This window comes from Beta vulgaris, chromosome 9 (assembly GCF_026745355.1).
Source record: "Beta vulgaris subsp. vulgaris cultivar EL10 chromosome 9, EL10.2, whole genome shotgun sequence".
Taxonomy (NCBI): domain Eukaryota; kingdom Viridiplantae; phylum Streptophyta; class Magnoliopsida; order Caryophyllales; family Amaranthaceae; genus Beta; species Beta vulgaris.
In genome coordinates, this window is record NC_079210.1 from 38,781,633 (window position 1) to 38,796,066 (window position 14,434).

General features: G+C 37.8%; 1 protein-coding gene across 1 annotated transcript; it reads right to left on the reverse strand.

The window, feature by feature from the left end:
* Positions 1 to 7,955: 7,955 nt before the first annotated feature.
* Positions 7,956 to 14,081, reverse strand: LOC104903718 (NADH dehydrogenase [ubiquinone] 1 alpha subcomplex subunit 8-B). Its single transcript, XM_010691824.4, has 3 exons — positions 13,912 to 14,081; positions 13,600 to 13,784; positions 7,956 to 8,397 (listed from the first exon to the last, which is right to left on the reverse strand). The coding sequence occupies exons 2-3, from the start codon at positions 13,782 to 13,784 to the stop codon at positions 8,265 to 8,267; spliced, it is 318 nt and encodes a 105-aa protein (XP_010690126.1). The 5' UTR covers positions 13,912 to 14,081; the 3' UTR covers positions 7,956 to 8,264.
* Positions 14,082 to 14,434: the final 353 nt, after the last annotated feature.

The window sequence follows — 14,434 nt, forward strand, 5'->3', positions numbered from 1 at the left end:
AAACAACTTACTTTCTAGATTATCCCTCTTCTCAAAATAATTTTCTCGCTCCTAGTTTTCTATATCTCTCCTCTGTTTTTTTATTACATTAATTTAAACGATACATTTCTCAAATTTTCTTCTTCTTTCCTGATTTTTTTTCTCTCTTTATTTTTCATCTCTCTTCGACTTTATTTTACTACATTGCTATAGGAGAATTATTGCCCAATTTTTTCTCTCTCCTGAAGTTTATATAAAAAGACCATATAATTAGTTGGTGTTCATTGTGATCCGACTAAAGTTCATCTAGAATCACCAGAGATGTTCATTCTTATTGTTATTATTGTTATTATATTCCTAAATATTTTCCTCTTTAAATGATGTTAATTTATAGCTCAATAACATTCATTTATGGCCCAATGATGTTTATTTCTGTCCTAATAAAGTTCATTCTTTGTGGATGGCTTTTTAAAGAACAATATAAACAAAAAACTACCAGATTTAATTAGTTCATTCATAAAGAATAACTCTACATCATTTCTGGCTTTGATAAACAAGAAACCCTATGACTCGATGATATTCATTTATGGTTCAATGATGTTCATTTATGGTTTTAATGATGTTCAGACATGACACAAATAATATTCATCTATTTACTGATGGTTCATTAATAATCAATTGGTTAAAATATTTTTATTATACCTAAATGTTTTATTCTCTAATATATGTCTCAATGATGTTCATACATGACTCAAATAATGTTCAATCATGTATAGATGGTTCTTTAAAGAAGTTTATAAATTAAACTACTAAACCTATATGTTTATTTGTGCCTCAATGATATTTTGAAAGTCAAAATCGCCTAAGATCGCCTCGAAATGCCCATACATTACGTATTAGTATTCATTTTTATAAGCTTGTCAAAATTCGTGTCCATAAAGGGTACGCGATGGCTTCATTCTTTTCAAAAAAAAGTTGTTTTGAAGCCGTTTAAGATCGTGTTTGTTGTCGTGTTAAAATCACCAAGTTATTTTGACCAGCTTTCTCACAATTTTGTTCTTTTTTGTTGAACTTATAAATAAATAATTAAATTTAGGTGCTTAATTAAGAATTAGATTTAAAACATATCAAATTAGTTTTGAAATTTGTTTTTATTTTGATAAAGGGGTTAATTAGAGTTAGTTGGGATATTTTTATTGCATTTAGTAGTTGTATGTTCATTACAGTTTCAGCTATTGTTCATAGTACTTTGATTGACGTTTATTGACATTTGATTGTGATGATATTTAGTGTAATTATCATATTGAGTAACATACTCCTTCTTTTGTATGATGTTCATTTGTATTTGGATATTGTTCTTTTGTGGTTTTTTAATTTTCTTTCGTGAGTTAATTGTTCTTTATTTGATATATAAACTTGAGGAGAGAGAAAACTAAGACAAAAAAAAAATTTAGAAATATATTTCTTAAAGCAATATAATGAAATAAAGCAAAAGAAAAAGATGGAAAAGCAAGAGAGAGAAAATTATCTCGAGGAGACATAAATCAGGAGAGATAAAGAATATTGTCAAAGTAATAAATGAAAAAATAAATAAAGTATAGAATAGTGTCATAGTGCCAAATCAGTTTTTGAATTCAAATTCGCCGTTTTTCATCTGAGCTGGCTTAATGTTCATTCGTCACCTACGGTTTGTTCATTTTGATCCTCCAAATGTTCATTTTGTTCGAGCTCCATTTAAATTGTTGCGTTTTGTGTTATTAAGGGTTGTGTTTTGATACGTGCGCAAGATACTCTACATACGGACATGTGCACCACCTAGTTATTGATCATTATTGAGCAGCCTCATTTTGGTACATTATTTAATATTTATTTATTTACTTATTTAAACCCCTTCCCCCCCTTTGCATGTTCAATATTAGTAATAGTTCCTTCTAAAAAAATAGTATTTATTAATAGTTTCAGTTGTGCAGCTTCTGATATAACAACTCAATATCTTCAATTTGAATTCCAATAAACGTTTTTATTTTATTTTATCATACTTTAGTTTTATTTGTACGGTAAAAAAATGTAATGTTGTTTGAAATTAGAACAAAAATTTGAATTATATGGAATTGAATCTAGAGAATGATGAAATTTCGAGTAGAAAATTCTGTGAAAATGAATTTTTAATTTGGTTAAATCAAATTGTTGTTTGCATGGAGCAGGATAGGATGATTGGATCCTCTAGAGTTGTAAAATAACTCTACAAGGTAGAGTTTGAGCAATATCAACTATTGAATAAAAAATCGTTGGCTCATATATTTTCTTTCCAATATCCCCCTATTTTATCTCATTAAAATCCATCCCTAAATCTTTTCATTCCACCAATATGAGCCATTGATTTTAAAATGTATGGCTCAGATGCAACTCTACCTTGATGAGTTTCACTGAAACTCTAGAGAATCCGGACTAGGAGAGGAGATGGGCCAGAAACAGTATGCGGTGGAGGGGGAGAAAAATGGGCTGATGGAAGTGGATAACATTATTCCAGTGGGTTGACTTTGTAAGTTATGGATAAAATAATTCCAAATCCTCTTTCTATTTTGTTTCGTTTTTTTTTACAGCAATAACTAAGTTAACAAGTTAGTTAGCTCCCATCTCTCTCTAAAAATATTTTCTTTGCCTTCTCTCCTCAAAAGCTTCCCTCCCAACGCAAACCCTAGGAACTTGTCAGAGTTCCAGCGCTGCGTGAGTCGCAGGCGGGTTCTCGGGTGAGTTCTCCTGTTCTTTAACAGATTTTATTCCTTTTTCTTAGCCTTTTCCTTAGGTTTTTCATCGGTTTTTCATAACTTTCTCTCTTGTTTTGTTTCCTATTTTCCCCAAGTTTCCGACCCGTTTTCTTTCGCATCGCCCTCTGTTTTCCCGCGTCGAGTCGCTGCGCCACCATTCGAGTCGCTCCGTTTCCGTCGAGTCTTCTCCAGCTCCTCTCCCCTCCCCTGGTTACGTCGGATAACACCTCCCCCTCCCATGTTTCAGTTTGTTAGGCACCCTCTACCGCTAATTTTCGCTTATATTTCAGTTTGTTGGGCCTCCCCTCCCCCTCCCCGTCCCCTAATTTTCGCTTATGTTTCAATTTGTTGGGCCTCCTCTCTCCCTCCCCTAGTTGTTGTGCATCGGGCTTCCCCTTCCACTCCCCATCCCCTGGTTTTTGTCAATCGGGCCTCCCTTCCCCCTCCCTTCGTTATACGTCGGGCTTCCCCTGTTTATGGTATTATGTCGTGTCCCCTTCCCCCTTAGTTGGTCACGTTTAGGTTTTTGGGCATCCCTTTCCCTAACCCCGTGGTGGTTGGTGCTCCCTTCCCGACCTATGCTAGCTCTAGTTCTGCTGTTTTACTTCCTTTTTTTATGTTGTTAATGTTGGTGTTCATAGTTAGTTATGACAACTCAAACATGGTTACTAGTTGCTTAGCGACTGGTGGATTAAGACTCTAGTCATAGAATATGTTCTTTTATATTATATGATTACTGAAGAGGTTACTCACGAGGATGAGAAGTGTGATCATGGTCGAAGCGATGAGAAATTACCCTGGTTCGGACATGTATTTTCCGATTTTGATAAGCCGGCGGTGTGTTGGAGAGCTCAAGCTATTGAGTTCTCCTTTTAGCTTGGCAACGATCTTGTTGGTCCTTGCCTTGAAAAATCAAAATCTGCAGGCGACACCCCAGTTTCAACTGGTGAATTTTAGCATGTCATATTTCTCCTGCTTACTAGAGAAACCTGAAGTACTCTCGAGAGAGAGAGAGTCATGAGTCACCTAGGAACGTGACTCTTCAATAAATCATGAGCCTAGAATCCCAAGCGTTAGAAGTTCGTTGGGATTGCTCATGCGGCAAGACGCGAATCTTGCCTTCGGTTGTATGTTGTCCGAATCTTCAACGACATTCGCTTCTCCTACCACTTCCATCAATTATCAAAATTTTGACTCCACCAGCACAATCATCAACCAGTGACGCCCTCCTTAATCGGCGACTCTCTATCCGTTTTATTTGCTTTTGTTTGTTAGCGGATATAAGAGCTCATAAAGCTCATTTAGTTTTTATTTTGTTTTATGTTTGTTTGTATTAGTAATAGGATGTACTTCGTTGCCTAATTCATGTATGTTTTCTCGATGCCAATAAAAAAAAGAAAAAAAAACTAAATTAGACAGTTAGTTACTAATAATTTTGTTTGAACTTCATGTGAAAAAGATGAGGGATGAATATGGGAAATTAGACAAGGTCGAAATGAGCATTTGAGAGTGATGTGAGCTCCTAAACGGCGCCGTGGATGAGACTGATCCTGACTTGGATGAGCCACAAATTGAGCATTTGCTGCAAACTGCTGAAGCCATTAGGAAAGACTACCCTAACGAAGATTGGCTTCATCATACTGGCCTCGTTCATGGTATACAAATAGTATTATGAGATGTTCTTAATACTTTTGTTCATTAAAAAAAGGAAAAATTCACAAGATAGAGCTCAACTATTACCTATCCTCTTTTATAAGTCCCAATTATGAATTATTCACTACAAGTTCCAAGTATCACATCTTGTGACTTTTATAAGACCCAGCACGTAACCAACCTGCTATAGCAGGTTGAACGTCATGTGCTCACACCTTAATGAGAGCATGTGAGTTTTAACATCCCCATATTTCCTTTCTTTTCTCTCATCTTCATCTCACCATGGCTGTAAGAGTAGAGCTACGACGAGTGGTAATGGAACACCGACGAGACTAGGCAATCGGGCAGCGGCGTCACAGCGCGAGTCCGGCGGCAGCAACAACCAATAGCAGCAGCGCAGATGAATCGGGGAAGAGAGCGAAGGAAAGAGGGGAAGAGAACTCTGGCGAGCAAGGGGTGATGGGGCAGTAGCGCAGGGGAGGAGAGAGAAGGAAAGAGGGGAGTTGGGCGTCGATGCGGCATCGGCGAGGGTTCGCCGGCGAGAGGAAGAGAGAAGGTGACGGGGGTGAGCGAGAGAGAAGGGTGAGGGTGTTTGGGTTTGGGTTTGGGTTTTTTTTTCACGGGAGACAGAAAGAGTATCATGGTGATGTTGTGTGCGAGAATGAGAGGTCTAGGAAGGTGGCGGCAAGGGTGGCTCTGTCCTGTTTTCCGGCCTGATGTGGCGGCTTCTTTTGTGAAGGAGAAGGCGAGAGAGCAAGGGTGTACGAGAGAGGATGAGGGGCGAGGCTTGGGGTGGAGTTGGGTGGAGATAGGAATAGAGAGATTATGGGTAAGAGAAAAAAGGGGTCAGGTTAGGAAGGTGGCGACAGGGGTGGCTCAGTCCTTCCCGGCCAACTGATGTATGGGAGGAGAAGTGAAGGAAAGAGAAGAGTTGGGTCCCACATTTTAAAAAGTTTAACCTTCTTAACATGTTTTACGTAAACTCATACTTATAAAAGTCACAAACTGTTAAACATAGGACCTACAAGGAATAATCTATAATTGAGACTTATAAAAGAAAATGGAAAATAGTTGAGCTCTATCTTGTGAATTTTTCCTTGAAAAAATACATTGATTCAAAAAAAGTTGTATACTAAACTGTCAACATACTACTTTATTTCGTTTACTCATTGATTCAAAAAAAGTTGTATACTAAACTGTCAACATACTACTTTATTTCGTTTACTCAATGCATTACATTTTTTTCTTATGAAGATTGAAGAAATATGTTCACAACAATTACAAACAGGACAGTTCTATTGTTTAGCTATCTGGAGTTTTTCTTTCAAACACGACGAACATGTGATATTATGAAATTAAGGAGGAGCAGATAGTTAGAAAGCATGAGAATATTGAATGTATTACGTACACCCTTTTGTGGTTACAGCAGGAGCAAGGTCAGCATTGTCAAACCATACTCACAAAAGCTTCCCCTCCTAAATTTGCAGTCATTTTACTAAGGAAAATTTGCCAAAAAAAAATTTTTATAAGTTTATTTTTGCGAAAAAAAACCTTATAAAACATTTTTTGGGAAAACAAACCAAAATCAAATTTCTTTTGCGAAAACAAACCAATATCAAAATTAATTTTGCAAGATGAAACCTAGCCACCACTATTAGCAACCCCTAACCCTCCCTCCACCCCCTCAGGCGGTATCCCACCCCCCTCGCCCCTACCCTCTCTCCTCTCAGTTCTTCTCTCCTTCACCCCTCCCGCCCTCTCCTCTCCCTTCTCCCATCCCCCCCAACCGTTGCGCCACCCAGAACCCCCCCACCGCTGCACCACCCAAAAAGAATAGTTTTCGTTCTTTGATTTTTGATAGTTTCCGTTTCATTTGTGGTGGTAGTGGGTTTCGTGGTGGTGATGGGGGTTTCATGGTGTTATGGTCATGCGATGGTGGTGAGTTCAGATTTTCTAGGTTGCGGAGGGGGGAGCTGCGGGGGGATGGGGTGGGCTGCGATGTAGGGGGGATTGACGAAGGGAGAGGAGAGGGGGGAGGGGCGAAGGGGGGTGGGGGTTGCCGCCTTAGGGGGTGCAGGGAGGGGTTGGGGGCTTCTTGTGGGGATGGGGTGGGATGCCAATGGTGGCTAGGGGTGAAGTGGGGGCTGCAGGGGTGGGTGGGGGGCTGTGCACAGGTGTTGGTAGTGGTGGCTAGAGGTGGTCAACGCCGGAAATTCTATGGTCAACACCGAAAATGATATTAGGTTTGTTTTCACAAAAGAAATTTGATTTTGGTTTGTTTTCGCAAAAGAAATTTGATTTTGATTTTTGGTTTGTTTTTGCAAAAAATGCTTTATAAGGTTTTTTTTACAAAAATGAACTCGTGAAAGATTTTTTTGACAAATTTTCTTTTTACTATGAATTAATAGCAAAACTTTGTAGCTACATCTACTATAATTGATTAAAAAACACATGCTTTGACTTACAGCTCCACATGATAAATGATCAACTGCAGTAAACCAACATTGGTCTGGTTCCTTTCTGAGTACGACGGACTCCTCTAGACTGCCCTCTCGCATGGTCTAGCCTAGTAAACACTTGTGTCCCATCCCCTTGCCTTGACGAGCATCAACTTCATGTCATGGGTTGCAACTTGCAAGATATAGGCATGCCTATCGATAAAACATGCCACTACAAGCTCAGTCTGATATACTATACTCCCTCCGTCTCAAAATATAGTTCCCATTTCCCTTTTTTCACGGTAATTTATGCAAGTTGGAATAGTAAAGATTTTTTGTTTATTTAAATAAATGTTGTATGGGAAAAGATGATTTTAGGAGAGAGAATAGAGATAATTGGTGAAAGAACATTAATTGTAACATTTTGGTTAAATAAACAAAGGAAAAAACAAAATTCAAGAAGCAAATAAATGATGGAACACGATTTTTCTAGACAAATTACGGAAAAATGTGAAACTAAATATGGAAATGGGAACTATATTTTGGGACACCCAAAATGGAAATGGGAACTATATTTTGGGACGGAGGGAGTAAAAAAAAAACATAATTGGACCTAGCTCACATGTTTTACTTGGTTTTAAATCCATTTAATGAGTAGGCAGTAATCCACATAAGGGCAGGATTAAGAAAGGTGATAAACGGACAAAGTATTTATATGGCAAGAATGGTAGCTCGATCATTTTGTACAAAAAAAAAAAAAAAAACAAGATGAAGTGAAAAGCTTCATATATGGTTTAACACTGGTGTGCACTCACTTGAATCTCTCTATTCTATCTTTTTTTCATTGCTAATCTAGTGCCTACTAGCCCGCCCACTATTGGTCCACTATTGACCTACAGCCCGACCAACTTTTAGCTTTAGCCCGACTTTCCCACTATTGACCCACCACCTAGCCCACTTTAAGCCCAGTCCAGCCCTATTTGCCCATGAACCAAGTGTTGTCGGTATAATAGCACTATGCAATATATGATTCAAATCGTGCGACATTTGGGTGGTTGTATTACATAGGAGAAACGGAACCATTGGACTTTTAAACTTTAAACTGAGTGAAAAAGAATTGATCTTCGACTGCGTAGCAGCCGATACCTGCACTAATTAATGGCAAATAGTCCGAGCTCATGCTGGCAATCAGTGCTAACGAACCACAAAAAATGTGTATTCTGGTTGGACTTGGGAGATACATCACCTATCTCCACTATCAACATAATACTCAAAAGTAACCACTATCCTCAGTGATTTCAGAGAGAAACAGCCACAAAATTTATTAGTTCCGCATCAATCACTTTCATAATGAACAACAGAGTTTATAGCAGGAATGAGCTTGAGTATGACGAGCACAACAAACCAAAGAGTTATCAGCTTCCTATCATTCCAGTGGACATGCTTTCTCAAATGCTTCCTGCTCTTTGCGGCATAAATCAAATTCATTTGTGTGGTAATACATGCAACTGCCATATGCATCCATCTCTTTTGTGCACTTCTGATGAAGGTCTCTTAGCCTGCATGCATACCAAACAATAAAAGCTTGAATACAGCCACAACCACCATCAGTGGGCCAATAATATTGCAGAGAGTCTGAATACCGTCAAATAAGATTTGACGATTAACACAGCATAATATAGCAACCAACTAACCAACGTACCAATTAAATGAATGAACATTCAGAATAACGGACCATAACGCGTACTCCCCGTCTCCAACACATCCATCATACAAAAAATATGTGCACGTGCTAAAAATGGAAACGACACAGAATTTTACATCAAGATCATCAACATTTTGCTCCACTGAAGTTCAATTGCCAAGTTCCCCCCAAAAAGAAAGAGTCTCCAATTCTAAATACTTCCTCCTTAACGAAATAGATGTTACACTTTCCAAAACACACTTTTCTAGGCAGTTTTCAGAAGAGGAGAGAGATATAGAGAAAGAAAAAAGGAGACCCATGTCATAGGAGAGAGATAGAGAGAGATTGTTGCCCAAAAAGGAAGTGTAACATCTATTTTGTTACAACCATATTTAAAAAGTGTAAATTTTATTTTGTTAAGGAGGAAGTATACAATATAAAGTTGAGAGAATGTGTAATTGGCAGCAATGATTGGCACGAGAGAACAACACTTTTGAGGGAACAACAGCTTATGGTTTCATAGAAGTTACTACACTAGATGAAACGTGACCTGCATTCTTCATATTTGACAATCGGTCACTACCCAAAGATCCATTATGTACAGTGAAACAAATCCCAGTTAAAGATCAGCACACCAACTCTTGGTAATTATTCTTCTCTCTTGAGTTCATTCAGATCTAAATTTCAAAAGAAACAGTCATTAAATAGCAACTTTGGTAACTAAAAAGCCATCAAACTGTCTTAACGAAAAGATGACTATAGAACATTGGACAAGCATAGCACAATCAAAGTCTGAAAGGATAGCTTCTTTCAGCACTCAAAGGCCTAGCTCCTCAAGGATAACTTGTTTCAACAAACAAAGGCCTACATATTGCTTGGAAACTCCAATCTCCTCCATCCGCCGCCCCTTTCCTGGGAGCTGGTCTCCCTCAAATTTCTTAATGAAGTTGCAAAGGTAATCAAAACTAAGTCTTGTCTGCAGATGGTTATATGCCAAGCCAAATTTGCTGCTCAGCATCACCCTTTAGCTTTCAGGCTTAAAAATATATTGTAATACTGATCCGCCAGTAGGGTCAGATACACATTCTTTTGGGTGATTTTGCTAGTAATTAATTCAAACATTAGCCCCTATTCACAATACTAACTTGAAAAAGAAAGAGGTGTCACACACACAACACATTGCAGGAATCAGTTAAAGAGAGGACATGCATGACAGGGCTCAAAAGAAGCAAGAATGCCAATGGAAGAACAGATGTAGACTAAGGCACAGTGATACTCCAGCTTCCAGGCAGTAAAATGAAATCCCTCATGTAAAATCCAATATAGGGATAAAATAACAATTGAAACCCAAAAGTTGGAACAACAAAAATCTGTATAAGAAAATTGGAGAATGAAGGCACCTCTTCCAATATAGGCTATCCTTTCTTTCATCCCAAAGAAGAGACAAGTGCTTTAACTATTATCAAGTTACAACCGACAATCAAAGGTGCAAATGCAAAATGATGGTACTTATTTGAAGTTCATATGTACTACTTTTGTTTTTATTTACAGATGTGTAAGCCATTCAAGCAACTCCTGGTTTCACATTGTTAACCAACCAATTTTTCACAATATATCTAGCAATTACGAAAAAAGCATACTAATAATCAGCTTCCCTAAGATCTTATCATTATCAGGAGATTTAGAGCATCTTTCTCCAGTTTCAACAAGAAGTTGGAAGGCGAAAAAAATCATCAGTGTCATATCATAGAATATTCCAGTAATACAAGGGACGCGGGACACTTACCCGATCTGCGATCTGAATCGCTCGTCCCCAATCGCGGAACAAACGCGACTCAAGTCGCCTCCATTCGCGAATCAAATCGCCTAAGGTGACGTCCCTGATTTCAGCCCAAGAAACCCTAGATCTGAAAATTAACCTAGAAATACACGATTTTATTTCTTGAGATATTGGGGCTTTTACTCGGGAGGGTGACTCGTTTACAATGGTCGAAATTTCGTCATCATTCGTCAATCTTACCGGCCACTTCTCTGGCGACAGTAGAGGAGAGAGATATGGAGGTTGCTGCGTGCTGCGTGCTGCGTGCTGCGTGCTGCGTGCTGTTGTTCTGGAAACCCAGATGGTCAAGATCTCTTCTTTTTATCTAATACTCCCTCCGTCCTTTATTAGTTTACCCGTTTTGACTTTTCACATTTATCGATGTAAAACTTTGAGTAATAATATCTCTAATTATGTATTTGTAAAAATTAAATTTTTTTTGATATTCCGGAACTACATATTGAGACGAATCAAACGATATCCCACATGATTATATTTCCTCACATATAAAGTACAAATGATGGTCAAAATAAGAATTATGAATAGTGTTATGAGTCAAAGTGGGTAAACTAATAAAGGACGGAGGGAGTAATTTAATTTGGGGGGTGGGAAATGTGAAGGGGGGAAGTTTTAAAGAACCACGTGAACTGAAAAGCTAAGGCAATAAAACTGGCCCATTAAATTCAAGAAGCGGTACAGCAGACAGCAGTAGTACATTATATTTACACCTATTTCTTTAGTCAAACACAGTAGTACTATGGTAGTATGGTGAACTTTTTTAATAAATATTTATGTTATCATTTTTTAATTAGATTTTGATAGGTTTACTAAGAGTTCTAATATTTTAAATTTATTGAAAAAAATCAGTAAAAAAATGACCCAACATTCCCGATTCACCCAAAGTAGCGTTTCCCGTACCCGTTTCCGTACCACGTTTTGCATCGACTCTCGTTCCTTGTATCATTGGAATATACCATGCCACTTAATGTAGCATTCCCTACCCTCAATGGTTTTCAACTGCAGAAAGATTAAAAGCACAGCCAGCAAAAGGATAATGACAGTCCACATTAACTAGGTTAATTCAACCTAGTTAATGAAAGGTAAATTACATCAATTTCTAGTATTCTTACTCCCTTCTCCACCCCCATTCAACTCCATGTCATTTTTTTTAATCCAATTATCTAGTACTTATATCTGAAATTTGACTTCGTATAACATAAGCAACATAAGTATCAAATGAACCTCAAGCCATTTAAAGTATACACCTGATAATTAAGAGAAGATGCTCTACCTAGGTCCAAATATACAAGACCATAGATTTCATGTAACTATCAGAAAAGAAGAAAAAAAAAATTATGCAGTCATTTACCCGATGGAACAATTCCCAAAACTCATCCTTTGAGTCAAAGGAAACTTATACATTTTCCTGCGAAAAGGAAAATGCTCATGATTTACCTCTTTAGAGTTTACACTTGGCATTGCATTGCATCCGTTGCACATTTGCTCTCCTATGACACTAAACCAACTGGTGTATATACATATTGAATTCCTTCAAACAAACTAAAGAAAGGTGTATGTTTTGTTCATCAATGTAGTGGGATAATACTATCCAGTACAGTGCTTTCTACCAACAAAAGCTGATGATACTACTGACAACTGGATGACACCAAGCTTCCAGAATCAATTAGAAGTCTTTCAAAATTTTCTTTGCTGTCCAAACCACAGCTAAAGACACAGTAACTTTTTACGGGGTACTTAATGATTCTACAGGAAAGCACTGAAGAGAATGCAAAAGCACAAAGATGTATTTAGTAATAAAGTACTAAGGGTACGACTGTTTAAAATAACAGATGGCATAAAAGTACTTGCTCAGCCACATTTCTAAATCAAACCTAACAATAGCACTATTAGCATATTTAGCAATGGCCACCACATCTTAGACTGCAAACATGTCCTAAAATCAAGGTGCATCTGCTATATATGCAAAAATTGGCGGGACTTCAAACATGCATAGCACTTAAAGATCATAATACAAAGAACACCTCAAACTGCCATACACAAATATCAGGGGGGCAGTGGTCCATCTCATCGTCTATTTCCTATCTCCTCCAAAGACAGACATGTTCTTTTTCTTTTAATATTTACAATCATAGCTCATCAAACCAAGACATCTCAAGTAAGATAAAAAAAAAGTATAGAAGAAGCCATCTAAAACCTACAGCAGATAAGCACTTATCCTCTGTAAGATTAAATCACGGACTTGAACCGGGGAGTAGGACCTAAAAGAACACTGGAAAAAGGAGTAGTTATCCATCTTCTATCAACATCACATTATGTGTAACCAGCAATCGATTTTTGAAACTTTACCTATTGAAAAGACAACTTTAGTATTCTCTCCCGCTGTACTGCCCATCACCATTGTGATATTCAAGAACATTCATCTAGAATATAGAATGATGCCAAGACATGCCCTAGAAGTAACAAGGGGCTTATATGCACTCAAGATCCCTTTGATAATATCATTCATCAAACAAACTACAGTAAAGGCTTTATGTACATAACATATCACTTCCCAATTTCTACGAGCAAGTTCCCCTTCAAAAGACCTCATTTCAACAATTCACCAACATCCCTCAAGCCAATGTCCATGTAGGTAGACATGTAAGCTCACTTCACACTAACTGAGGACGAAGAAGAGAGCTTAGCTTTCCTTAAAGTAGCAACTACAAACAAAGAAGGTTTACCTCAAACTCATCTCTTTCGAAACCGGAAAATAGATTACTCCCATGTAAATTGAAGCAAGACACAACAGCACAGCTCAACAGAATGCTCAAAATTTTCCCCCAACATTAAGAGCTCTCCTAATTCAAATCAATATCATAAAGCCCTCGAAAAAACACATTCAAGCAGCAAAGCTACCCGCCCTCAATTTCCCATCCTCCGAATCAGTACAATCATTCGCAGCACTAAATCTCCCCGTCACGTCATTCATTCCCAGATTCAAATTCCTTAATGTCCACAAATGAAACAATTTCATGAACTCACAAAACAAACTATACTCAAATAAAATCAAAAACCCACAAATCAATATTCCAAACTAATCCAAAAATCACAAAAGGATAAATCTCAGCTCAACAAATAAATAAACCCACCAGCCCACCACAGTGTAATCCCTAAACAGCTTAAAACAATATATTTAAAATCAAAAAAATCAAATTCCAGAAATTATAAAAATTAGGGTAGGAGAGAGAGAATTACAAGGAAAAGACACAACGGGTGACTTGTTGACCCTTATCAAGGCATTTCTCAGGATTAGGGTCTTTCTTTTTGCACTTCAAAAACGCAAGATTTTCATCGCGGCATCTTAATCCTATGTGCTTTGATGATGCCATTAAAACCGCCGATGTGGGAATCGGCTCCTCTGTTGATGCATTTGCTGCCATCTGATTTTTCAGAATTAGAGAAAAAACCCTTAGAAAATATAGGGAAATTGATGGATTGGGAAAGAAAAGAAAAAAGAATGGTGAAATGATAGGAAATCATTAGGGAGTATGGAGAAGAGATTAATACCTGTTTTGCTTTTTGGGTCTTTCTCCGATTCAACTGATGTTGCTTCAATGGAGAAAAAGGGGAGAAGATTCAGGTGGAGGGAGAGGGGAGCAGAACAAAAGAAACACAAGGGATTTTTGGAGTTCACTAGTAGTATAATCGAGATGAGTGTGTCCCCTCAAAAACGAATAATGACCCGAACAACAATGATTTCAACTATACAAATAAATGAACGACTTTTTTACCAAATACTCCGACAAATTACGAAATTCATCATATACCTTCAATAATTCAAATATTCACCATATATTCTTGAGTTTTCAAAACTGTGCACCATCTACCTTTTTTTTTTTTTTTGACAAACGTTAAGTTGTCGTTCACTTTATTTACGATATTGTCATTGTTAACCCATAACCCTCAAATCTAAACCCTAATCTAAAATTTGATCTAAACCCTAACCCACCCCTCCCCCTGCCAGCCCAGCCTGCCACCCCGCACCCTTCCTCCACTCCACTCCACAGCCCCACCCCCACCCCCACCCCCT

Excerpts from the sequence above, each read along its gene's own strand:
- LOC104903718 (XM_010691824.4), bottom strand. The coding sequence starts at position 13,784 with ATGGCAGCAAATGCATCAACAGAGGAGCCGATTCCCACATCGGCGGTT. Across the intron at positions 8,398-13,599 it reads ACCCGTTGTGTCTTTTCCTT|GCTAAGAGACCTTCATCAGA; the intron begins GTAATTCTCTCT and ends GTATGCATGCAG.